This window comes from Mustelus asterias, chromosome 8, assembly GCF_964213995.1.
Source record: "Mustelus asterias chromosome 8, sMusAst1.hap1.1, whole genome shotgun sequence".
NCBI lineage: Eukaryota > Metazoa > Chordata > Chondrichthyes > Carcharhiniformes > Triakidae > Mustelus > Mustelus asterias.
Window position 1 is genome coordinate 97,019,700 of NC_135808.1, and position 27,976 is coordinate 97,047,675.

The following is a 27,976-nucleotide window of genomic DNA, read 5'->3' on the forward strand; positions in this document are numbered from 1 at the left end:
TTTCAGTTCCAATATATGATATAGTTCACTAGTGATGCCCGCAAAGTGACGTGCATGCAGGGAATGGTTCTTTGAACTATGTGGAACCTTTCAATTCAAGCAAAACATCATATTTGTTCCACCTGCCTGTCTCTGACAGGGCATAATGAAATATTGTTGACTCTCTTTAAATAGAGAGCCTCAGTAACCTCTCATGCACATTAGATGGAGAAGTGCAAGATGTCACAAGTATCTTCACCTCCAGCCTGGAAGAAGCCAGATACGTAAAATTCATCACTATGGTAACCTTCGCAGCTACTGGCAATGTGATCCTTGACCTTCTCTGATGTTGCAATTATCACTACAACAGGCAGCAAATTTTGATTTTGATGTCCTTAAGTCTTCTGGTGATCTGAAAAGCACAGACATCTCATACATCATTTCTCACTTAGGTTCAGGTGAGAATTATTCCACGAACACCCCTGGACAGATATGAATAGCTGCTGAGATCTCTTCTTTTCTCCTCCTCCTCCCTCTTCGAGCAGCTTGTCCTACTCTGTGTCACCTATGCTCATTCTGCCAGTCATATTGTGTTTCAAGTAAATGCACCATACCTATTAGTGCATACAGGTATGGGAGGAGTTGCTCCATACAGAAGCCTTAATGTCAGCAAGGTGTCCTTCAACAAGCCAAAAATGTCTGAGAATGTGTTAGCATTTAAAAATCCATCAACTGCTTTAACAATTACTGCATTCGTCAACTAATTCATAAAATGAAACAATACTGATCACAGTGATAAAATGAAAAACACAATGGCATAAGTAGTAGTACTTAATGGGTGTTAGATGCAATTTTTATAGAAAAGTTAACACCGTCCATAGAATTATGCTCCTGAGTCTCTTTACTATTAAAATAAAATTATATTAATTTGTTTGAATGTAAATTGCACAACCTGGAAGGAGACTTTATTACTGTTGCATTATCCAGTTATCTTTAAACAGCTGGATAAATATTAAATCCAACATATATGCCATGTCAGTAGTAAAACAATACAATACCTTTATTTCACTTGTGGCTTTGACACTCAGAATTTATCTAATCAATATCTTTAGAAGAAATTTTAGAGCATTTCAGAAATATAAATGTTGCATTGTAATCTTGAATTTCAGGAACAAACATCAATAGATAAACCAAGTAGGTTCGAGCACTTGATTCAGATGGTACAAAATGTTTCAAGCCTTTGAAGGCTTCACAATAAGCCCTCGCTCCTAATTTAAAATCCCTAGTCCAAATTTCATTCACTCTCATGCAAATCAGTCCCATGTTTACATTTCCAATTCATCGGCTAAATTTATTACTTATGGATGCAAAATGGGTGATGCTCTAATATCCCACTTTGGCCTTTCTTATTTCTGTTTAAGTGCGTTCGCTCTTGTACCTTAAGTGCTGAATATCTTTAGCCTTTTGGATCTACGCATCTGTATTATTTCCTGCTGGTACTTGACACTGTTTTGCATTGCAAGATTATTTCCCCAATCCTTTTTCCCAGCAAATAAATTGCTCAGCATGGGAATTACTTTCTGAATTCCAATGGCAATCTTTTGTTTCAAGGAGGAAGTGGAATTTCTTTGGAGGGAAAAAAGCCCCCTATGCGTGCATCTGAAATGTTCGCTGCCCATTTATCCTCATTCTAAGAGTCACGTATTTAATTGTAGGCACATCTATGCCTGAAGAAATCTCAGGACTACATTGAAATAATTGTTTTTGTTTATTCATTTTGTTAATTGTGTTCTATGCAAATGTTGTCATTTATTTCCCTGATGCTTCCTCTTGGTATCAATGTTATGGCAGATACTTTATCCTCTTTTATTTAAGTACCGTGAAAAGATTACAGCTGTGAACTTATTTGCTTTGGGTCATTAGATAGCTCTGCAAGTGCTGCTAGAACTTCAGGGTTATGTTAGCTGATAGCTCAGCCCACCATTTGCTATTTTTTGAGATACTTGAAGGGACTGGTTCGGTTGGACGGGTGCTTCACCATCCTGGGAAGTTACCGGCCTTCTGTGTATTCCTCCTTTGTCCAAAATGTTGCCACTTTTTCTGGATGATTAGGGATCTGAGTAAAGATATACTAAAGCCACTACTAAGGATTGTGAAGGCCTCCTTCAAGGTTTTCTTGACTTGATCCCCTAACCTGCCCAATCTAGAATGTAAAAAATCCTTCTGCATATTGGAGTCCCAGTCTCAATAACTGCAGCCACACAGAATTTGTGGGGGAAACAGCATATGTGCTCTGAACCTTACTGATGCAGTTCTCCAGATTCTCCAACAGGTCCCATTTTAGGCATTCTAAACATTTCCAAATGACTGTATGGGAAGCTTCCCTTCATTTGGCAGCCTTTAAAGTAAGAATACATAGTTCCTGAAGCAGAAACTATCTTTCTTGGGTCTCAGTTGAGACAAAGGCTCTTAGCTCGGAAAATCAAGACGTAGAATTGGTTTGTGTGAAGCTAAGAAATAAGAAGGGGCAGAAAACACTGGTAGGAGTAGTTTATATGTCCCTTAACACTAGTTGTATCATCGAGCAGAGTATAAATCAGGAAATTCAACATGCATGGAACAAAGATAATATCGTAATCATTAAGGGATTTTTATATTCGTGTGACTGATCAAACCAAATTTGTGGTGATAGCATGGAAGGTGAGTTCATGGCACAAGATAGTTTTGTAGATCTAGATTTATAGTTTTCAAGAACCAACTCAGGAACATTCTATTTCAGAACAAGTATTATGTGACAAAAGATGATTAATTAATGATCCTGGAGTAAAAGAGTCTCAAGAGAACAGTGATCATAATAGGATATAAATTTATATTAAAATTTGAGAATGATTAAGTCAAATCTGAATAAAACAAACAATGTGGTATTGTGGAGTGAGCTGGCAAATGTAGATTTGAAAATAACGATAAACTTTTAGATAATTCATCACATGCACAAATATATATTCCTTTAAAGAATAAAAACTCCATGTAAGTGAGGTCCAACCATGGCTAACAACAGAAGTTAAAGGTAGTGTTAATAAAAAGGAAAAGGTTCATAATGTTGCCACAAAGGGAAGTAAGGCTGAGAATGGGAAGATTCCAGAATTCAGCAAAAATGACCAAGAAATTTATAAAGAGGAAGGAAGTAGAATGTGAGAGTAAACTAGCAAGAAAATAATGTTTCTATAGCTGTACAAATATAAGGAAATTAGCAAAAGTAACCAGGGTCTTTATCGGCAGAGACAGGAAATAGTACAATCAAAATAAGAAAATGACAGAGACATTAAACAAATACTTTGTATCTGTTGTCGGAGGCACAAAACAATTCAGAAATTGTGGGGAATCAAAGGCCTAGTGGTAAAGAGGAATGTAGAGAAGTTATTAGTAAACAAAAAGTGCTGGAGGAATTAATGCGACTTAAAAGTCAACAAATCACCTAGACCTTATGTTCTGCATCCTGGAGTTTTAAAAGAGGTAAAAGAGATAGTGGACAGATTGGTTATGATCTTCCAGAATTCCCTAGATCCTAGAACAGTCCGCATGGATTGGACGGTGACAAAAGTATCCCTATTATTCAAAAAAGAATGGAGAAAGAAATCAGGGCACTATAAGGTAGCTAGCCTGGCATCAATAGCAGAAAAACTGTTAGAAATAGTTCTTGGGGATGCGATAATGAGGCCCTTAGAGAATCGTAATATGAGTAAGCAGAGACAACATATTTTATGGAAAGGAAATCATATTTGACAAATTTGTTTGAGTTTTTTAAGGTTGCATCTAATAGGATAAATAGGGAGAACCCGTGGATGTTGTGTATTTAGATATTCAGAAATAATTCAATAAGGTGCTACACAAGAGGTGATGACATAAAATTAGGGATCAATGGATTGGAGCTAACCTATCAGCATGGATTGAAGGTTAATGGACAGAAAACAGAAAGTAGGAATGAACTGATAATTTTCAGGTTGACAGGCTGTATCTAGTGTACCACTAGAAGGATCAGTGCTTAGGTCTCAGCTATTTACAATTGTAGCAATGACTTAGCTGAGGGATCAGAGTATGATGTATCCAGGTTTGTTGCCAATTTAAAGTTGAATAGGAAAATAAGCTGTGAGGGGTGTAGCAATGAGGCTGCACAGGGAAATAGACAGGTTAAAAGAATATGGCAGATGAAATATAATATACGGGCGGCACGGTGGCACAGTGATTAGCACTTCTGCCTCACAGCGGCAGTACACCAGGTTCAATTACAGCCTTGGCTGATGGTGTGAAGTTTGCACATTCTCCTCATATCTGCATGGGTTTTTTCCGGGTGCTCTGATGTGCAGGTTAGATGGATTGGCCATGATAAATTTCCCCTTAGTGTCCCAAGAAGTGTAGGTGAGATGGATTAGCCATGGTAAATGTGTGAAGTTATGGAGATAGGGTGGGGAAAAAGGCTTGGGTGAAATACTCTGTCAGAGAGTCGGTACAGATTCGATGGGCAGAATGGCCTCCTTCTGCACTGTGGGGATGTAGGGATTCTATGATAATATGGGGAATTGTGAAGTTATCCACTTGGAAAGAAAAACAAAAAACAATATTTTTTAAATGGTGAGAAACTGGGAAATGTTGGCATTCAGTAAGGTTTGGATGGCCTCGTAGATAAATCACAGAAAGTCAATATGTAGGTACAATAAGCAATGAGGAAAGTAAATGGTATGTTAACATTTAATTCAAAGGGATCGGTACATAAGAGTGAAGAAATATTGCTGTAATTGTTTAGGGTTTTGGTGAGAGACACCTGGAGTACATATACAGTTTTGATCTCCTTACCTAAGGATTCATTGGCCTTACAAGGAGTGCAGCAAATGCTCAGTAAACTGGTTCCTAGGATGAAAGGAATATCCTCTGGGAAGAACTTGAATAGACTGGCCCTCTATTCCCTGGAATTCCGAAGAATGAGAGGTGAGGGGCAGCACGGTAGCACAGTGGTTAGCACTGCTGCTTCACAGCTCCAGGGACCTGGGTTCGATTCCCGGCTCCGGTCACTGTCTGTGTGGAGTTTTCACATTCTCCTCGTGTCTGCGTGGGTTTCCTCCAGGTGCTCCGGTTTCCTCCCACAGTCCAAAGATGTGCGGGTTAGGTTGATTGGCCATGTTAAAATTGCCCCTTAGTTTCCTGAGATGCGTAGGTTAGAGGGATTAGTGGATAAAATATGTAGGGATGTGGGGCTAGGGCCTGGGTGGGATTGTGGTCGGTGCAGGCTTGATGGGCCAAATGGCCTCTTCCTGCACTGTAGAGTTCTATGATTCTATGACCTCATTGAAACATGTAAAATTCTTAAGAGGTTTCTCAAAATAGATGGGTCTTCAGCCTTTGGTGCTACCTCCTCTTTTCTTGAAGAGCTGCATACATCACCAGGTGCTGCAACCTGACCCTGAATATGTAAATTGCCCCAAAGGACACATATTTTATGTACTGCCTTGTGATCAGGAATATGCAATTGATGCTCCACAGAGGGGTTGGTTTTAGAGCCAGGTACATCATCCTAGGACGGCCTATAAAAAGACAAAGAAAAATATGTCATCATGATGCCTGTATGTGCATTCCTTGGAGGAATGCCTTTGAGCACTGTTACATATTGGGTACTGTAGACTGCCATAGTCATGTGGCCTGAATCATATGATCGCTGACATCATTTCTTTGTGAGTAAAGCATTTCAGGCAGAAGCCATTTTACTCACCACATGGAACATGGTGTCAAATCGAGTGGACTTTGATAGCTGGAAGAGAGCTAGCCGCTGGATGAAACACCAAAGAATAACTGATACTTCAGTTTGCACCTTTGTGTGATATTGACTGCTGGCTAAGACAGTATAGTTTTCAATATTCCAGTACCAACTGAAATTCTTCCAGTCTCAGTGGCAGAACTATGAAAATTTCACAGTATTAAACAAGAAACCTGAACAAAAAAGAGTAGCAACTCTGTTACCACTGCTGAGGAAAGAATGCTACAAGAGCACCACAAGCACTCTAGACATCATTGAGGAGTAGAAATATCCATCTTGCGAAATATTGGAGACCTTAAAGATCTACTTTGAACCCTCTACTAATGTTATTTATGAACGCTATGTGTTCAACACCAGAGCTCCGGAAGAGGGCTGGGCTGGGGGACGATATTGATCAAGTATGTGACTTCACTGAGACATCTAGCTGAAGCTTGTAGGTTTACATATGAACATAACTGAAGGATGGTCTCATCAGAGATAGGATTGTTTTAGGAACAACTGCTCCTGCTGTGACAGCACATCTGCTGAGAGAAGAGAAAATTACCCTCAAGAAAGCTATTGACATGTGCAGAAGCTCTGAATTGATTAATCATCAGCTGAAGAGTATTGACTGATGAGGCTTTGCACTATGCAGAGAAGCAGTTCAGGCCTTCCAAGCATCAGACAATGGAGAAAAGCAATAACTATTTACAGAAGAGCCAGTATAAATATCAAGGACAGAATACTGGATGTAAATAGTGCAGGATACACCACACAAAAGAGAAGGAAACATGTCCAGTGTGAGGAAAGCAGTGCTCTAACTGCAAGAAGCTGAATCCCACTGCACCCGCAAGTGTTTTGCTTTTTTTGGCAGGGCCTATTACCATTCATTGTGCAGAATTTGGTGAAGCCTGCTGGAGGGGGCATGATGGCAAGGGGGCCAGGAGAATTGGTGGCTACCTGCGTCCAATTCCCAGCATCAGGAAATTTTTCACCAATTAGCTTGGGGTGGGAAGATCCTGATGTGGGGAAAATCTTGTCCATGGGTGGCAGGTTGCCAATTGGGCTGATTAATGAACCACTTGACACCATTTATCCCTGATTCCACTGGAATTTAGTTGTGGCTCAGGGCTTTAACCGGATTCAGATGGGTCTCCCGTGGTGCATCAAATCCTGTTGGATTGACCTGCAGCCTCGAAGTGGAGGTCCCTCATGACAGGCACTCAGTGCCCAAATGAAGGACCTGGCACTGGGAAGGGGAGGCAGTCTGAAAGGCACTCTCCTTTCCTTACATCTGACTCTCCTGCTCACCCTTTCCAGTGACCCTTTCCCTGCAGATCCCATTTTTGTCTCCAGGGATGCAGTAGTGATCATCTGGGGAGATGCAGTACCAGAAGCAACCACTTCTCCAGGTGCTTCTAACAGCAGTAGAGAACTGTCAGCCTCTGATTTGCTGGCAGGTCTCGGAAGCAGGATTTGCACCTGCATGATCCCTCGGGAGGCTGCGCTTGCCAGTTAACCACCTGGTGTATTGGGCTTGCCCACAGAAGAGTAGGGCTCTAGCCAGTTCTCCAACTGTTGGGGGAAGATTCGCTCGTTGTATGCATGATAAGAATGGTCATTGAGAGCCAACTGTTAACAACGTCATTCCATTTTCGTGCCTTCACCACACCTTGTGTGAGTGCACAATGAACTTGCAGTCAAGTTTGTTTTTCAAGTTATATTTGACATAAAAACATCAGAAATGTTTCAAAAATGCACACCAGGCATGCACAATACGAATAGAGGCATGAAAGACCTGAAAGGTTATATCAGTGTTTTTCATACTTCTTTACTGATGCTGTTTCATGCTAGATACATATAGCATGCATGCTATTGTCAGAGACGTAAGTAGAGTTTGCACCTATGACCAGCTTTACTTTGGCACTCTTCTGCAGAGAAGAATATTTTCATCTGTTTCCATGACATATGAAGATGGGAAATAACAAAAAATCACTCTGGCATCTCCTGTTTGCTGCACATTGTGGCAGAGGAGCACTCCCCAAAATGTGTTTACCTTCCTTTGCACTTATTCTAGCAGAACATCCCAAATCTGTCCATTAAAGTGGAATTCCTGGTCATGTTCCAGCCTATTTTCCATTGCTGACCTGAAAGATTTATAGTCAGCAAAAGATTCAGCTTCCTGGAAAAGACAGTTATTTAAGAACACAGCTTCCCAGATATCCTGCCTACTGCCAGTCAGAGCTCTTTGCATTTGTGAAAGACATCAAAGCAAATTCTAAGTAGTTTCATTAGCTGACCTTGCTGCATCCGGCAAGGTCAACTGGTCAGACCATAATGTGAAATCCCACGAGAACACAGCAATTCTGGAGCAACTTCAACCGGGATTACTGAATTGATCCAATTTAGCATATTTTACAGCTACCCACTGGATTGTGTTTTTAATTTTGAATTTGTAATGCTGCACATTTAATTCTACTCTGATGTCATTAGTAGGAAGATCTGATTACCTGGTACAAAATTAACTGTGTTTGAATTGATAGGCACAAGGGGAAACATGCCCAAATATTTATTTGTTAAAGATGAAAATAAAGTGGTTTTCTTTTTATCTTTATCCAAATTCTGAAATGAGCATCATTCACTGAGAATAATAATAATTGAGCTGATAATTTCAAAGTGAGTTTGTTACCTATTTCAGTACCATGTCATATCCAATATCCAAAAGTAGCAATGGTAACAATAGAGAATATTAAGGGATTGGTTATGGCTGTTTTTAAAGTCGAACATCAAATTAAAACTTTAATCAATATTGTGGTTAGGTTTCAATAAACATTCTTAAAATTTTGGGGATGATTTTTTCAATTCTCAATCCCAGAGAACGGTCATTTACTGGAACAAAGATCAGAGCAAAGACATCATAGTTCTGTTTAACAAGTCTCTACACTCCCCTGGAATTCCAGCTCAATTTTCTGGCAATGTAACACAGAGTGTCAAAATACAGGAATGAGCAAGCTGGATTTCGCATTAGATCGCTATAACCTTTATTTTCACATCCCATGGCACCATCTGTCCATGTCCAATTGTATGGCCGAGGAACATGACTTAGGCTTTTGCAAACTCACTCTTAGCCAAGTTTATCACTAATCCCGCCTCCTGAAGTCAATCAAACAATTCTGTTAGGTGCTCCAAATGTTCCTTCCACGTCTGACTAAAAATCACCAGATGCTCTATTTACACTGCACAATTGGGTCGCCCAGAAATTTCATTATTGGTTATTCCCAATGACATGACTTTAAACTGGTACAGCTTATTTTGTGTCACCAAAGCCAAAATTTCCATTGCTCTTTTGAATAAAGGTACCTGCTAGTATCCTTTGAGTAAGACAAGTTTGGAAATAAAAGTTGCGTGCCCACCTTCTCAATGCAGTCTTCCAGTAGAGGAATAGGATACGAATCTGAATTCTTAACTGCATTGATTTTTCTACAGTCCATACACAATCATTGGGTACATCAGGTTTTGATACCATCACTATGGGTGAGCTCCATTTGCTGCAACTCACTTAAATTATGTCATTTAACATGCTTTCAATATCTCCTTGAACCTGTGCACATTTTAGAGGATTAAGCCCCAAAGGATGTTGCTTAATTGGAACAGCATTTCCTACATCTACATCATGCATAACTAATTTAGTACTTCAGATCATTTTGATTTTCCTTCAGAATGTAACTCAATAATTATTCCAATTTCTGATAACTTCCTCAGTTTCCAATGTAATTTAAGGAATGTCAAATTCAGAATCATATGGATTTAATTCTTCACTCTGAGTTGTAACCATTAACACATCACGGGTTTCCCTCTTAACCTGAGGTACACCATCTTTACTATTTCCCACGAGGTCTCCTTTGCCTTTACCACCTGAGGATTTCGCTTTTCCTCAGTTTCTATCTCTCACAGGCTAAAACTGATGTCAAAAACCAAACTTTGATTTAGGCACTAACTCATAATCATCTGCCATTTCTGCTACTAACCTCGTAGTTTTAACTCTTTGCTCTTCCACATGAGTTCTCACTACTTTGGGAAGTGCGTTTGTAAACTCTCAAAATAACCATTTCCCTAAGAGCATCATATGTCTGGTCTAATTTCAAGGCCGTTATCCAGCTGTCAAGGTTACTTTGTTTGATCCTTTCAAATTCTACATATGTTTGACCACGTTCTTTCCTTAGATATCTAAACGATTGTCTGTCGGCTTCTGACACTAGTTCATAGGGACTTAAGATGGCTTTTTACACTTCATCATAATCCCTAGATACCTCCTCTGATAGCGACGCAAACACCTCACTTAGCTCTACCTACCAACTTCGTTGGAATCAACAATACCCACATGGTCTATGGCCATTTCATTTGTTTAGCTACTTTCGAAAATGAAATGAAAAAGGCTGCTACATCCATCTCATCCATTGCCATCCTCTCAACATATATCTGAAATGAGGTTGAACTCAGCTGGACCAGACTGCCATGCAGAAGTGAAAGAGAAGCAGTCAGTAGTAAGGCCCTCATAAAATGAAGTACCCAGAGGTCATTTGCTGCAAGCAACACTGGAGGTGGGAGAAAATGACCTGCAGTTTATCACCATCTCTGGTCAAATTGGTAGCACCTTGTTGATGTGGGAGAACCAGGAAGCAAAGACATAAATGGATCTTATGGTGTTTCACACTGAATGGACGGAATTTTGCACGAGTACTGGCTGAGGCAAGAAAACTGGCATTCAGGTTGACGCCACCATGTTGGCAGTGCCAGGGCATTTCACTCTTCCCCTGGAAGCTATAAGTACCTATCCTCCTCTGACAGGTTACTCCCAACTGTTTCGTGATTTGCAGAAGCAGTTGCAAATCTCGCCAATGTGACGTCATGCCAGCGAGGGGGGAATTCTTAATGTGGGAAACATATGGTGGGGAAGTCCTATAAGGAGGTGAAAATTTATTAAAATCGATTTGAATGAGTTTTCCACCCTTTCTGGGCAGGAACCTTGTTATGTCGCTGGCGAGGGGCAGGGAAAATCACAGAACTAGATCTTGCCACTGCGATTCTCATTTAACAGATCTCACGAGATTTTCCGCCAGCGTTGCCATTTTTACCTGTGGCTAATGCCGGCAGAAAATACCTCCCCAATGTTACAATAATTGTTTGATTTGAATTCACACAATACAATCTTTGTCACTTCAGCTTCTCTCATGTGTTTCAACACTTGGTGGCAATTTCTGTGCCGGGTCTTTATGCCATATGACAAGTTGGAAAAATGGCCAGAATTCTCCAACCTTGCCCATGGCTGGGATTCTCCGGTCCCGCTGCAGTAAATGGAGATTTGGCTGAGCACCAAATTGTCCATCAAATTCTCCATTCTCATGAGCAGTGATGGTGGGGTGTGCCACATTGGAGAGTTCCAGCCAATGTCTTTATGGTGATAACTTGGTGGATATCATAGCAATGAAGTAAAGGATATGACTGCGTAAGGGAGGACATATAAAGAATTCAGAAATTTACCTCAGGGAAGAAGGCCACTTAATCCATTACGACCGGACCAACCTACAAGGAGTCATCCAACTAATTACACTTTCCCAGTCTATAGCCTTGTAGGTTACACCATCAAGTACTGTTAAATCATTCTAAAGCCAGATGGTAAAGTGAGAAACGAAACAGAAATCTTTTACTTGATATTAGATTTATTTACAGACAGAATGCAGTGGCACATATGTCTACCTCCATCCTCACCAACACCCCCATATCCCAAAATCTCTATTTGTAACTCCTTTTGAATAACCAATGAAATTATTAACTCCTTTTAAAAGGGTACATTAACATTCTTCTTCTTTGGCAGTCCCTCAGGGTCAGGGGAGACTTACCTCCAGGGAGGTGGGTTCTGCGCTGGCTGAATAGTCCAACTCTGGAACCGCAGACTCTGCCACAGGTTTGGTGTTTGATGAGGTCTGTGGGTGGAACGCTCTCTCAGTATCTTTCTACTATTTATGCTTGGCCTCTATGTGTTCCACCCAGAGATGATCGAGGTGACTGGCGCCTTCACAGATGCTTCTTCTCCAATTTGTGTGTTCTAAGTAAACAATACTCATGTGTCGATTGGGATGTTGCATTTATTTAGCAAGGCTTTAAGATTGTCTTTGTGGTGTTTCCTCTGCCCTCCTGGTGATCATTACCATTGCAAAGCTTGGAGTACAGCACTTGTTTCAGGAGTCTTGTCTCGGGCATGCAGACAGTGTGGCCCACCCAGCGCGTCAAGCATGACCAGTGCCTTGATACTGGGCTGGGACAGGACGCTCACTTTGGTATGTCTATCCTGCCAGTGGATTTGCAGGATTTTGCAGAGGCAACGTTGGTGATATCTCTCCATGGATCTGAGATGTCTGCTGTACACTGTCCATGTTTCTGATGCATACAGGAGGGTGGGGACCACAGCGGCTCTGTAGACCTTGAGCTTGGTGCTGGACTTGAGGTCTTATTCGAACACTGTTCCTCAGGCATCCGAGGACTGTACTAGTGTATTGGAGTCGATGCTGGATTTCATCGTTGATGTCTTCTCATGCTGAGAGGAGGCTCCCGAGGTATGGAAAATGATTCACATTGTCCAGAGGCTCACCATGGATCTTGATGGTCAGGGGCAGTTTTGTGTGACAGGAGTGGGCTGGTACAGAACCTTTGTTTTCCGGATGTTTAGTCTGAGGCCCATTCTCTCATAAGCCTCAGTGAGTGCGTCAACAATGGTTTTTAGCTCGGCCTCTGAATGTGCGTACACACAAGTGTCATTGACATACTGCAGCTCGATGTCAGAAATTGAGGTAGTCCTGATTCTGGCATGGAGATGTCAGAGGTTGAACAGTTTCCTGCTTGTCCAGTAGGTTAGTTCCACTCAAGTGGGGAGCTTCAAGGTGATTGGTGGAATGTTGCTGTGTGGGAGATGGAGAAGAGCATCAGTGCAATGACACAGCCTTGTTTGACCCCAGTCTGCATACGTATTGGGTCTGTGGTTCCAATGGTGAGGATCATGACTTGCATGTCATCATGGAGCAGGCAGAGAATGGTGACAATTTTCTACGAGCAGCTGAATTTGAGGAGGATGTTCCATAATCCCTCATGGTTAACAGGGTTGAAGGCCTTTGCAAGATCGAAGGAGGCCAAGTACAGAAGTTGATGCTGCTCCCTGTACTCTTCTTGGATTTGTCATGCACTGAAGATCATGTCCATTGGGCCTCTTGATGGGCGGAAACCGCACTGAGACTCAGGGAGGAGCTCTTCAGCGACTGGGAGGATGCGGTTAAGGAGGATTTTTGCGATGACCTTTCTCATGGCGGAGAGTAAGGAAATCCCTTTGTAATTTCCACAGTCGGTCCGATCTCCTTTCTTGAAGATGGTCACAATTAAGGCATATCTGCTATCTCCTGGCATGCTCTTACATTATTGTAATTTAATGTTATTGTAATTTAACATTATTGTAATTAAGACATCTAAAACATTTCAAAATTAAAATTACATTTCTGAGGGTGATTATGCACTTCAGATCCCCAATGTCCACTGGTCATAGAAGGCCTCAAGCATGCTGGTGGACACTGCTTGGGCGCAGACGTAACCACAGAAGAGAGACAGGTAAGTGGACTGACCAACTCCTTCAGCTGTCTGCTGCTTGGACCTGGTCATCTTGGCTAGGACTAGTAACAATCCAATGAGAGGCTCCTGTGATTTGCCCAACCTCCTCTGCACCGGGTGGTCAAAGATCAGAACAGTCTCCATTTATACTCTTTGAGCTAATAATAAACACTTTAACTAATTAACAACCCCTAAGAGGCTTTGTAACAAATCAAAACTTCAAAGGAAACTTATCAAATTAAAATAACTTTACCAGGGTTGACAATGCACTCCAGCACCTGCAGAACCAATCTAATCATGGAAAACCTCAAGTGTACCAGTAGACACTGTGTGCCCCCTCTCCAGGGATGCCCAGGCACAGGCATATTCATGGAAGCAAGGCAGACACTCAGGCCAAATGACCCCCTCAACTGTCCACCGTCTGGACCTGTTCATGGCTCCCTGGGCTAAGCCCAGGTGCAGACTAACGAGGGGATCCTCTGATCTGCTTCCCTCTCCCCCACCCATCCGGACTGAGTCACCAAAGATCAGGGCAGTCTTCTTTATACTCTTTTGAGCAAACAGTGAATAAATAAATCAATGAATATGTTGTCAGTCCCTTAAAGGGACACTGTAACAAAATTGCCTCTTTATACCCTTTTTTCCAAATAAAACAAATTACCCAATGCTCAAATGATCAGCCCCTTCAAGGGGCACTGTAACAACAATCGAAACTTATACGAGTGGAAAAAGTTTTTTAAAAACACCAGCTTTGAGCTGCCAGGTGCACTGAACTTGAAACTGAAAACAAGAGACTGCTTTACAGCTGGGAGCAGAAGTATTACAGAACTGACCGAGAGAATATGAGAGAAGACCTTGTGTCGCTTTGCACCCAGGGTGAATTGGGAAGCGAGAACTGCCTTGAGCCAATAAAGTCACTGTCTGTTTTAAATATTACTTTGCTGCATAGTAAATATTTCCTGGCATTACTAGATTATCTCACATTGCCCAAAAGTCTCAAAATAACAAATTAATATTGAGCGTGTGCAGACTTACAGATTCGGAGGTTAAACTCTCCCAAAAAAACTTACACTGCGTGCATAGCCAATTTAATTGTCCAGCCAAGCTTCCTAACTACTGTTTCTTCCTGGATGCAAAATCATCTTTTTGTGATGACCTAACGCAATTTACCAGGATATGAGTAACATTATCTTGATATGATCATTGTTTCAAGGTTATTCTCATCTAATCTACTTAATGTCTAAACCTATAATGTTTAAACACACACTTAAATATTTAAAAATGCACAAAGTGTGAGGTCAAATCTTAAATTTCCCTTTGATCTTATTTATAACAAACCACTCACATTCTGCAGAACCTCGCATAGAAAGTCATCACATTCATCACAAGGTCTTCTCTCATATTCTCTTGGTCAGTTCTGTAATACTTCTGCTCCCAGCTGTAAAGCAGTCTCTTGTTTTCAGTTTCAAGTTCAGTGCACCTGGCGGCACGGTAGCACAGTGGTTAGCACTGCTGCTTCACAGCTCCAGGGTCCTGGGTTCGATTCCCGGCTCGGGTCACTGTCTGTGTGGAGTTTGCACATTCTCCTCGTGTCTGCGTGGGTTTCCTCCGGGTGCTCCGGTTTCCTCCCACAGTCCAAAGATGTGTGGGTTAGGTTGATTGGCCAAGTTAAAAATTGCCCCTTAGAGTCCTGAGATGTGTAGGTTAAGAGGGATTAGCGGGTAAATATGTGGGGGTAGGGCCTGGGTGGGATTGTGGTCGGTGCAGACTCGATGGGCCGAATGGCCTCCTTCTGCACTGTAGGGTTTCTATGTTTCTATGATGCCCAGGAGCTTTCCTTTGTGGTACTGGGAGAACGTTATTGGATTTAACTGTGCCACCATACTCGGCGGCTTGGTGGCACCGTGGATAGCACTGCTGCCTCACAGCGCCAGAGACCCTGGGCCGATTCCAGCCTTGGGTGACTATCCATGGGGAGTTTGCACGTTCTCCCTGTGTCTGCATGGGTTTCCTCTGGGTGCTCCAGTTTCCGCCCACAGTCCAAAGATGTGCAGGTTAGGTGTATTGGCCATGCTAAATTGTCCCTTAGTGTCCCAAAATGCATAGATTAGAGGGATTAATAGGATAAATACATGGGGTTACGGGGATAGGACCTGGATTGGATGCTCGGTCAGAAAGTCGATGCAGACACGATAGGCTGAATGGCCTCCTCTGCACTGTAGGGATTCTATGATTCTATGATTTGCTTTCAATTGAATTTGCCTACTATTAGCAAAACAGACCTCACCAAGAAATAACATATCCTCAATGCATCATTCAATTCATAAACACATTTGTTTAAGTTCCACAGCTTCTGCGTCATAAGTTGCTTCAAAAATCATGTTGTTCCACTTTGGGCAGTTTATCACAAAATCATATTTTGAATCACATCTTAAACACCTGTTAACAATTCCCAAGGCATTCCAGGAGTTCAGTTTCTATTCTAATCCTGTCATCGGCCAAATCTGCTAAAATGCCTTCATTTGAATTTGTTTTGTCTTTAATTATTCTGTTGTACTGATGCTTGCACCCTTCTATCTGCACAATCTCAAAAGTCCACAATCACTGAAGCTTCATCCTCTGTGAAATGGCGGAATGTTCAATTTGTGCCATCAAGGCTATTGGAAATTGCTGCTTCCCCGGGACTTTTTCTAAACATCCAAAAGGATGTCTCTTTCTGAGAATCTAATTGCAGTTTACAACTCAGCCTATCCATGTGCAGCACCTTAGCTCAATCCAACAATTTGAATGCGAGCACTGAACAAGGAATTTCCAAATTGAATTTTTGCAGTCCTTTACATAGTCTACTAAAGTCCATGATATATTCCCCTATCAAAGTCTGACTATGCCTTGAAGGCATCTAATAGATCACCTTTCTTGTATATTTCATCCATAAAGCTTAATAGAAGTGCCAAACCTCATCAGTATCCAACAGACGGGCTTCTAGTTCACAAAATACTTTGCTTCTGATCTTACCTTTGTTAGGAAGCAACAGCATCAAGGCCATACCTTGTTTTCTCTTTGGCAAGGTGGCACGGTGGCATAGTGGTTAGCACTGCTGCCTCACAGCGCCAGGGACCCGGATTCGATTCCTGGCTTGGATGACTGCCTGTGCGGAGTCTGCACGTTCTTCCTGCGTCTGCATGGGTTTCCTCTGCGTGCTCTGGTTTCCTCCCACAATCCAAAAGATATTCTGATAAAGTGGGTTGGTCATGCTAAATTCTCCCTCAGTGTGCCCAAACAGGCGCCAGAGTGTGGTGACTAGGACATTTTCACAGTAACTTCATTGCAATGTTAATGTAAGCCTATTTGTGACACTAATAAATAAACAATTTTAAATTAATAAACAAAAAACCCCTGTCTACATATCCATTTAATTTTTGAACTGATCATGAAGTTCAGATTCAGATGGGTAATTCTGACAATTAATACTGACTTGCTTTCAGTCATTCGTCCATAATGTAACTCAGGTTACCATCTTCTCTCTGAAAAAGAATCTTCGTTTCCAATCTTCATTTTTTGGCAACTATCCTATGCTGCCTTGTTAAATCACTCCAAAACCAGATGGCAAAGTAGGAAACCAGACCCAATCTTTTGTTTAATGTTAAATTAATTTATAGAATGCAGAAGTAGATATCTCGACCTCTTCCTTCATCAATACCCCGTATCCCAGTAATCTATTTGGTATCTTCTTTTTAAATCAAGGAAATAGACAAATTAACTAATAAACAAATTAATAGCCCCTTAAAAGGTCACTGTAATGAAAAAATAATTTTAAAGGAAACTTATCAAATTAAGTTAAAATAATGCTCCCAGAACAGATGAAGCACTCCAGCCCCTGCAGTGCCCAGTAGTTGTGGAAGGCCTCAGGTGTATATTCCTGTCAAGGACACCTAGGAGCATACGTAGCAATAGGGGAAAACATTCCAGTCAACCTTGCTCCTTTCAACCTTGTTTTGTCTCAGGAGAACAACACTAGTTTCTTCAATTTATCCAAGAAACTTAAGTCCCTCATTCCTGTAAGAATTCTCGTAAGGCTTTTCTGCATCCTCTCCAAAACCTTCACATCCTTCCTAAAGTGTTGTGCCCAAAATGGGACACAATCCTCTGGTTGAAGTTAAACTAGTGTTTTATAAAAGTTCATCATAGATTTTTTGCTTTTGTATTCTATGGGCGGAAGTTTACCGGCATGTCCACCCGAGTTTCACACGATCCCGCCCGAGGCCAACGGAGAATGCCATTCTCTGAGCCTCGCCCACCCCCGGGATCAGGGCTGGTGTGCCGGTAAAATTCCAGCTAATGTCTCTCTTTATAAAGCCCAGGATCTCATATGCTTCTTTAACCACTCTCTCATCTTGCTCTGCCATCTTCAATGATTTGTGTACATATACACAAAGATGTTTCTGTTTCAGTAGATAAGAAATGGCAGGCTTTTAAAAAAATATTTTATAATTTGCACAAAGATATATCCTACAGAATAAGAAAGACTCGATAAGAAAGATGAACCAACCATGCCTACCTAAAGAAATTAAGGATGGTATCAAATTGGAAAAAAAAGGTTGACAAAGATTACTTGTAGGCCAGAAGATTGGGAAAAATTTTAGAAACTAGCAAAGAATGACTAAAGAAATAAAGAAGGAGAAAATAGATTTTGAGATTAAGTTAGCTGGAGATTTTAAAACAGACATTAAAAGCTTCTACAAGTATATAAGAAGGGGGAAAAAAAGCTGACATTGAGTGGATGAGACTCGGGAATTAACAATGTGAAACAAGGAAAGGGTAGGGACTTTGAACAAATATTTTCGGTAAAGTCAACATACTTTTATGAAAGGAAAATAATGTTTGACAAACCTATTGGAGTTCCTTGAGGATATAATGAGTCTATAATGAGCGGATAAAGGGAAACCACTGGATTGAGATGGATTTCCAAAGAGCATTCTATAATCCCTACAGTGCAGAAAGAGGTCATTTGGTCCATCAAGTCTGCAGCAAAAGAGCATCCTATCCAGTCCCCCACCTCCTCTTCCACCTCTCTCCATGCCCCTCTCCCCGCCAACACATCTCTGCAATCTCGTGCATTTACCATTGCTAATCCAGCTATCTTGCACATCTTCGGACATGGGAGAAAAATTTAGCATGGTCAATCCACCTAACCTGCACATCTCTGAACTGTAAGATTCCAAATAAAAGGTTATTGCAAATGATAAGAGCACAGCACATGGTGTTACAGATAATATATTACAAAGAATAAAGGATTCGCTAATTAATAGAAAACAAAATCGGGAAAAATGGATCATTCCCAGCTTGACAAAATATAGTGGAGTGCCACAGGGATCACTGCTTTCCCCCTCGTGGAAATGGTGTTGTGGTGAAAACTATACCCTCAACTATACCCGAGCCAGCTCTTTTTTAAAAGCAGCCTATTGTTCGGTTACACTTTTGCCTGCTAATCTTTGGTTCCAATTTACTCACGTCAGATTCATTCTCATCCCACTAAAATTGGCCCTCTGCTCTAGATCTCTCCCTGTCGTTTCCCATAGCTAGCCTAAACATCATGACACGAGGCTCACTGTGAACTAAATATTCCCTACCGAAACTTGATTTACTTGACTCACCTGATTGCCTAGATCCAGATCCAGCAATTCCTCCTTCATTGGGCCAGAAACATATGGATCAAGAAACTATTCCTGAACACACTTCAAAAATCATTTCCCCTCTTTATCCTTTACAGTTTTACTAACCCAGTCTATATTAGGATAATTAAAGTTCTTCACTATCATTCCTCTAGCATTCTTGCACCTCTCTGCAATTTCCCTGCTAATTTGCCTCTTTATATCTTCCCCAATTGTTGGTGACTATAAAATACACCCAGTAGTGCAACTGTATGTCCATTGTTTCTTAACTCCAACCAAATAGATTCTGACCTAGAAATATCCAGGATTTTCTCTCATCAGCACGGTAATATTCCCGTCAATCAATACTGCCACTCTCCCCCTTTCTTTTCATCCACATCTTTCCTGAAAATATTGTACCCAGGAAAATTTACTAGTCCTGCCATTTTCAGAGCTGGGTCTCCATTTTCACCACAACACCATATTCTTGTGTAACTATTTGCACCTGCAACATCAATGTTCTTTACCATGCTTTGGGTGTCATAAGGTCATTTGTTCTGGCTCTGTTGAGCAACCCACCCAGCCAGTTTACTTCCCACTTCCCTCAGAAACTGCCTCAATGTCCCAGGAACCTAAAGCACACTGCCCCACCCTACTTTCCGGCACCATTTCACAAGCTACACATTTATCTGCTCTGCCCTCCATTTTCTATTCACTTTTCTAGCCCAGTGATTTATATATAAATCAGCCCTAACGTGCACATGAAAAAATAAACAAATAATTAGTCTAATATAGCCTACGCATGGTTTTAGGAAAAGCAGACTTGCCTATCCTATCATCTGTGCCCCCTCTCAAAAGGCATAACAAACTACAGACAAAAGCCTATAAGTCTCAGGCCAAGTAGGTTGCTGGAGTGACTGGAAGTTGAGGAAACATCAACTAAATGATAGGACTCCGCTCCAGATTTTGTTGGGTTTACTCTCCTAGCCATTAAACTCTTGATGTTGCCAATGTTGAAAGCACTGACTGTCTGGACCCAAATCACTACAGACATAGATTCAGGTGTGAAAGAGAACAGCACCAGGTCACCGCATCCCACCCACAGGTTACCCTCTTCGTCACCTGAACCTTCACTTCTCCCTGGCCCCCTTAAGCAGTCTGATCTTTCTTTAATTCATCTCAGCTTCTTTCTCTTTCCCTGTATTCGCTGTTGATTGTGAAATCCCTATGGTGTCACTCCTTGATTTCTCCTTTTCTATTTAGCTCCTGGCACTCTTGCTGGCATCTCCAGCTGGGTCCATGCTAATTTGCTCTGATGGCAGAAAAAATATTTTTTCAAATACAATTGATTGGCTCTGAACCTACAGCACCACCCAGCTGGTCTCTCTTTGTTCCTGCTCTCACCATTACTGTTCCTTTATTCTCCTGCTGGTCTCACCCTGTTGCCATTTTCGCTGCCACTTCTCCTTTATCCTCCCCGCTGGATAAACTAAACCAAAATTAAATTAAAATAAATTAAACTACTTATTTATTTTTGTAGTCTCCTTACGTCCTCTTACAACTTACTTTCCTACCTATCTTTGTGTCATCAGCAAATTTGACAACCACCCCTTCAATGCCTTCATCAAAGTCATTTAAATAAATTCTAAACATTTGAGGACCCAGCACTGACTCCTGTGGCACACTACTCATTACATCTTGCCAACCTGAAAAAGACCATTTATACCTCCTCTCTTGTTCCTGTTAGCCAGCCAACCTTCTATCCATGCCAACACATTACCCCTAAATGGATTATTTGTTGCATGCCCATCATCCTTCACAGATGGAAGGATGCCAAGAACAAACCAATGTGACAGCAAAGGATGCTGATACTTGTATTTTATTTTCCCATTCCCATGCCTCTACTTTCTTAGAAGGCGAAGGAAATTTGGCATGTCTACCACCACTCGCAACAATTTTTACAGATGACCATAGAAAGCATCCCTTTCAGATGTATCACAGCTTGGTATGGCGCCTGCTCTGACCAAGACCACAAGAAACTACAGAGCTGTGAATGGAGCCCAGTCCATCAAGCAAACCAGCCTCCCATCCATTTTCATTAGTAAGTGTATAGAAGACTGTGTGCCAAAGAAGCAAATCCACGTGTTTCCCAAATGGAAACCATGGATGAACAGGGATATCCACTACTTGCTGAAGTTCAAGTCTGAAGCGTTCAAGTCAGGCGGCCCTAACCTATACAAGAAAGCCAGATATGATCTAAGGAGATCCATCAAAGATGCCAAAAGACAGTACCAGACCAAGCTAGAGTCCTAGGCTAGCCACTGGTCAGCAAGAGGTCAGTGAGAGCACGCCCTCCACCATGGAAGCCTTGGATGAAACTGTATCTGAGGTCACCATTGCAGATGTCAGAGCAGCCTTCTCAAAGGTCAACCCATGGAAAGCAACTAGCCCAGATGGGGTGCCCGGACAAGCACTCAGATCCAGCATGGATGAACTGGTGGGGGTATTCACAGACATCTTCAACCTCCCTTTGCAATAATCTGAGATCCCTATCTGCTTCATGAAGAAGACCATCATCCCGGTACCAAAGAAAAGCCAGGCAGGGTGCTTTAATGATTATCGCCCGGTGATTCTGACATCCATCATTATGAAGTGCTTCGAAAGATTAGTCATGGCACAAATCAATTCCCACCTCCCAGATTGCCTGGATCCACTACAAATTGCCTACCACCGCAATAGGTCCACAGCACACACCATCTCCCTGGCACTCAACCCTGGAACACCTAGATAACAAAGACACCTATGTCACACTCCTATTTATCGACTACAGTTCAGCCTTCAACACCATTATTCCTACTAAATTCATCTCCAAGCTCCGTGGCCTGGGGCTTGGCTCCTCCCTCTGCAACTGAATCAGTAAGGATAGGCAACAACACCTCCTCCACGATCATCCTCAACACCGATGCCCCACAAGGCTGTGTCCTCAGCCCTTTACTATCCTCCTTATACACCTATGATTGTGGCCAAATTCCCCTCCAACTCGATTTTCAAGATTGCTGATGACACCACTGCAGTAGGTCAGATCTCAAACAATGACGAGATAGTGAAGAGATAGAGAATCTGGTGAACTGGTGCAACGACAATAATCTCTCCCTCAATGTCAACGAAATGAAGGAGCTAGTTATCAACTTCAGGAAGCATAATGGAGAACATGCCCCTGCCTACATCAAAGGGACGAAGTAGAAATGGTCGAGAGCTTCAAGTTTTTAGGTGTCCAGATCACCAACAACCTGTCCTGGTCCCCCCATGCTGACACTATAGTTAAGAAAGCCCACCACCACCGCTACTTTCTCAGGAAACGAAGGAAATTTGGCATGTCAGCTACGGCTCTCACCAATTTCTACAGCTGCACAATAGAAAACATTCTTTTTGGTTGTACCACAGCTTGGTATGGCTCCTGCTCTGTCCAAGGCCGCAAGAAACTACAAAGGCCATGAACGAAGCCCAGTCCATCAATCAAACCAGCCTCCCACCCATTGACACTGTCTACTCTTCCCACTGCCTCGGAAAAGTAGCCAGCACAATTAAGGACCCCATGCACCCTGTACATTCTCTCTTCCACTTCATTCGGGAAAAAGTTACATAAGTCTGAGCACACATAACAACTGATTCAAGAACAGCTTCTTCCCTGTTGCCATCAGACTTCTGAATGGACCTCCCTCACATTAAGTTGATCTTTCTCTACACCCTAGCTATGAATGTAACACGATATTCTGCACTCTCTCCTTTTCTTTTCTGTGTGCGGTATGCTTTGTCTATATAGTGCACAAGAAACAATACTTTTCACTGTATACTAATACATGTGCCAATAACAAATCAAATCAAATCTACACTTCCCGTTGCTTCAGGAAAGCAGCCAGCATGATCAAGGACCCACGCACATACTCTCTTCCACATTCTTCCGTCAGGAAAGATACAAAAGTCTGAAAACATGTACCAACCGACTCAAAGAACAAAGAACAGTACAGCACAGGAAACAGGCCCTTCGGCCCTCCAAGCCTGTGCCGCTCCTTGGTCCAACTAGACCAATCGTTTGTATCCCTCCATTCCCAGGCTGCTCATGTGACTATCCAGGTAAGTCTTAAACGATGTCAGCATGCCTGCCTCCACCACCCTACTTGGCAGCGCATTCCTGGCCCCCACCACCCTCTGTGTAAAAAACATCCCTCTAATATCTGAGTTATACTTCGCCCCTCTCACCTTGAGCCCATGACCCCTCGTGAACGTCACTTCTGATATGGGAAAAAGCTTCCCACCGTTCACCCTATCTATCCCCTTCATAATTTTGTACACCTCTATTAGATCTCCCCTCATTCTCCGTCTTTCCAGGGAGAACAACCCCAGTTTACCCAATCTCTCCTCATAGCTAAGACCCTCCATACCAGGCAACATCCTGGTAAACCTTCTCTGCACTCTAACGCCTCCACGTCCTTCTGGTAGTGCGGCGACCAGAACTGGACGCAGTACTCCAAATGTGGCCTCACCGGCGTTCTATACAGCTGCATCATCAGACTCCAGCTTTTATACTCTATACCCCGTCCTATAAAGGCAAGCATACCATATGCCTTCTTCACCACCTTCTCCACCTGTGTTGCCACCTTCAAGGATTTGTGGACTTGCACACCTAGGTCCCTCTGTGTTTCTATACTCCTGATGACTCTGCCATTTATTGTATAACTCCTCCCTACATTATTTCTTCCAAAATGCATCATTTCGCATTTATCCGGATTAAACTCCATCTGCCACCTCTCCGCCCAATTTTCCAGCCTATCTATATCCTGCTGTATTGCCCGACTCAAGAACAGTTTCTTCCTTTTTGCCATCAGACTTTTGAATGGTCCTATCACATATTAAGCTGATCTTTCTCTTCACCCTATTGGCAACTGCAACACTATATTCTGCATCCTGTCCTTTCCTTCTCCCCTATGTACTATGTATAGCTCACAAGAAACAATACTTTTCACTGTATCCCAGTACATGTGACAAAAATACATCAATTCAATTCAATCAATTCAATTCAATTATTTGTTTCAATGGGGGTGTGTATATTTGCACTGGAAATGTTTTTTTCTCGTTTTCTTTCTCCCCTATTGTTTTCAATTAAAGTATATACATAAGAGTGTTATAAAACATGTTTTTTAGCATAATATGTAGGTATTTATTTGTATCTACTTAGGAGAACATTCTTTTTGATTGTCATCAACAATGTCACATTCATATTGTGAAGAAATATAAAAATATGGAGAACATAAACATTTTCAAATGGGTATTTTAAATGTATTAAATTATAACATTGAATTAAGAATATTGGTGGAAACACAAATGAAAGAAAATAACATATTAAAATTTCTAACTATTATTTCTTGAGATACATATTTATATTACAAGGAGCACTTGAGGCTGAAACTACGGGTGAAGCATTAATCTATAAACAGTATTAAAGTGCCCCAAGCTCTGACTTCTGATGTTATTGTGGAAGACAGTTTACACATTTGTAATATGCTTACCACACTTAGACCAAGCAAATCTCTTCTGAAGTAATCCATATTCCTTCTCTCCAGGTTATCTAGGTAATGTTGCAGGCGAGTATAGGTGTAAGGATAGCAGTAAGCAAACTGGTACATTTCATTATCCCGATCAAAGCAAAAGGCAAATGACATAACGTAGTTTTTTCGATGATCTGGACAGCGGTAGTAATAGACATTTTTTGAAGGGAGTCGTTGCCTGTCAAATAATAATAGTTAAAACAAAGAAATTAAATGAAATTAATTATAATTGATCAAAAAACTATAATTCACCTTCAACATGAGATGCTGCGGCTTTGCATTGTGTGAAAACATAGCGTTTTAATGTAAAAGAAAAGATAAGACACTGCACTAAAGTGGCATAAAAAAGAATATATGTTGAGCAAAGAAGAAAATATGAGGAAACACGAGCAAATGTTTGGTCTGAAAAGTTTGTTTTGGGAGGAACACAAAAAAAGAAAGTTGAAGCAATAGAAGGGTTTAGTGATAGAATCCCAGAGCATGGGGCTGGGGTGGCTGCCAATTGTAGGGAAAAGGGAGAAGCATGTGCAAGAGCTCTGAGTCAGAGGAGAAATTAATGCAGTAGGGTTGCAAGGCTAGAGAACATAACAGAAATAGAGAGGGGCAAGGCATGCCACTAAACATGAGAATGAGGTTTGAAATTTGAGGTTATGGGGGACTGATGGAACCAAGGTAAGTTTGCAAGTAGAGGTGATTGAGCTGCTTATTTAGATGAGCTGTTCTATTATGTGCCTGCATGCATTCTAATGTAAAGTTGCTTGGCAGAGAATGGGACTGGCAAATAACATCGCTGATAGTATGATATAGGGTCACATGGCAATAGACTCGTGAGAATGCATTGGAAGTGGGCTCCCATGGAAAAGCAGCTCTATGCATGGCAATATATGGGATCTGTGAATAGTCAAAGATTAACAATAAACAGTTCATGTTTAAATATACATGTGTTCCTCAATACTGGGACACCATTGCAGGTGACATCACATTTACAACATCGTTGGCAGCTCCTAAAAGATATTGGGCCAATTCTCTGACCTTGCCACACCTGGCGCAGATCGCACCAATCCCAGCGTGTGGGCCTAAAAATCAGTCAAATCAGAAATCAAGGTTCTATATCATCTGGTTTAACCTTGTACAGGAGGAAGATAGGATTCGTGGCAAAGGTACAAAGTTTATGACAGGGTTGGAAGATGATGATAGTACCAGGAAACAAAGATCAGAAAGTGTGACAAATTGGATGGACAAGAACAAAACATACCCAATTCTGTTCTCCCACCATTGGTGACTGTGCCTATAATTATCTCGACCCTAAGCTCTGCTATTCCAAAGAACAAAGAACAGTACAGCACAGGAACAAGCCCTTTGGCCTTCCAAGTCTGCGCCAATTACATTGTCCTATCGAGACCAACTGCCTGTATCCCTCTATTCTCTGTCTGTTCATGTGTCTATCCAGATAAATCTTAAATGTCATTAACATGTCTGCCTCAACCACCTCACTTGGCAGTGCATTCCAGGCCCCCACCACTCTCTGTGTCCATAAACCTCTCTGCATATCCACCTTCCTTTGCTCCTTTAAAAGCCTTTTTGAAATCCAATTCTTCAACCAAACTTTTAATCATTCCTCCCAATTTGCCCTAATTTTGTTTGTGGTCAATGTTTGTCTGATTACATTTCAGGGACATGTCTTTGTTTTTTTTTCCTGCACTAAAGACAAATATGAACACAAATTGTGTTGTTATTGTAGTCACGAACTTCTTCGTGAAGAAGCAAATGAAATAACCCTTTAATGTCTCAGGAGACAATAACCATGTAAGCTGCCTTTCAGCAGTTTACTGTGACTTAGATTTAACTTCATTAACTTCATGTTGATTGACAAATCATATTTAGTCAAACAGCTAGATATTCTTGCTGTTACGATTGACACTTTTGCTATAGCCTCTGGTCCCTAAAGTTTCCTGTATCAGTTCCTTTAAGAGATTTACTACACTCCAATCCTCAGCTGTCTACATTGCAACAAATACTGCAAGAGAACGTCTGTCAACAACACTGTTTCCTCCTTCATTTCTTCTCATTTGTATTATTTCAATGTTGTTCTTATTCTAAATACCAAAGAAAATAGCGAATTTAGTCCATCTATTTATACACGTCCCACTTTGAAATAGTTTGATCTGTTTCTTTTTATGGTAGCTTTATGGCCAGAATTCTCTGGTCTCATACTACTGCTGCCAGTGATAACGGAGGATTTGGGGTTCAGCCAAATCTCCATTCACAGCAGCGGATCTGGAGAATCTCAGCCGCAGGCGAGGTCGGAGTTACCAGCCTACATTTTAAAACATTCGCAAACACTACATACTTGTAACAAGAAATTGCAAAGGGTGTGAACATAGCCCAGTCCACAACACCAACCAGCCTCCCATCCATTGGCTCGGTCTACACTTCCCGCTGCCTCAAAAATGCAGTCAGCATAATCAAGGACCCCATGCATCCCAGACATACAATCTTCCACCTTCTTCCGTTGGGAAAAATGCTTTGTCCTGGCTGCATAATACTCATGTTGAGTGATTGTTGGCTGGTGGAGAAGCCCATAGAACAAAATGCGCTACTCAAGAATCTAATTCTTATGTTCTATGAACATCAAAGGATGCTGATTTGTATATGTTAATGAGGTTCAGCTTGAGGCTGGCAGCATCTCTGCTGCCAGTAAAAGTATCCAAGTTAAACCTGCTGCAGGATGGGACAGCAAATTGAGCTACTTAATTTTAACTTCCTTTCCAACTAGATCTGCTGGCAGAGACAATTAAAATCCACCCCCTTTTATGTTTACAGTCTGATCATTTTAAATTGTGACATAATTTTAATGGTTTATGCATTACCCTTTGAGCTATTTTGCACTTTGTATTGGTAAAACAGCTTACAACCTTTATTTTTAACATAAGAAAAAACAGGAGCAGCAGTGATCCATATGTTCCATGCAGCCTGCACCAACATTCAGGAATGTGACAGCTGATCTTCTTTTCAACTCCATTTTCCTCTCCCATCCCATATCCCTTCATTTCCTTGGCTTCCCAAAATGTCAGTTCTTTTTAATTCATTCGTGGGATGTGGATATTGTTGACATAGGTCAGCATTTATTTCTCATCCCTGATTGCCTTTGAGAAGGTGGCTTCTTGGACCACTGCAGTCCATGTGGTGGAGGTACATCAACAATGCTGTTAGGAGGGAGTTCCAGGATTTTGATCCAGTGACTGTGAAGGAATTGTGATATACTTCCAACTCAGGTTGGTGAGTGTCTTGGCAGGGAAATT

General features: G+C 41.5%; 1 protein-coding gene across 1 annotated transcript in view; it reads right to left on the reverse strand.

Annotated features, from left to right (window-relative positions):
* Nucleotides 1–27,976, reverse strand: part of agbl4 (AGBL carboxypeptidase 4) — a 769,208-nt gene that overhangs the window by 485,836 nt on the left and 255,396 nt on the right. Inside the window, exon 6 of the mRNA XM_078219206.1 lies at nt 24,636–24,852. Within this exon, the coding sequence (XP_078075332.1) occupies nt 24,636–24,852 (217 nt within the window). The remainder of the gene's footprint in view (nt 1–24,635; nt 24,853–27,976) is intronic.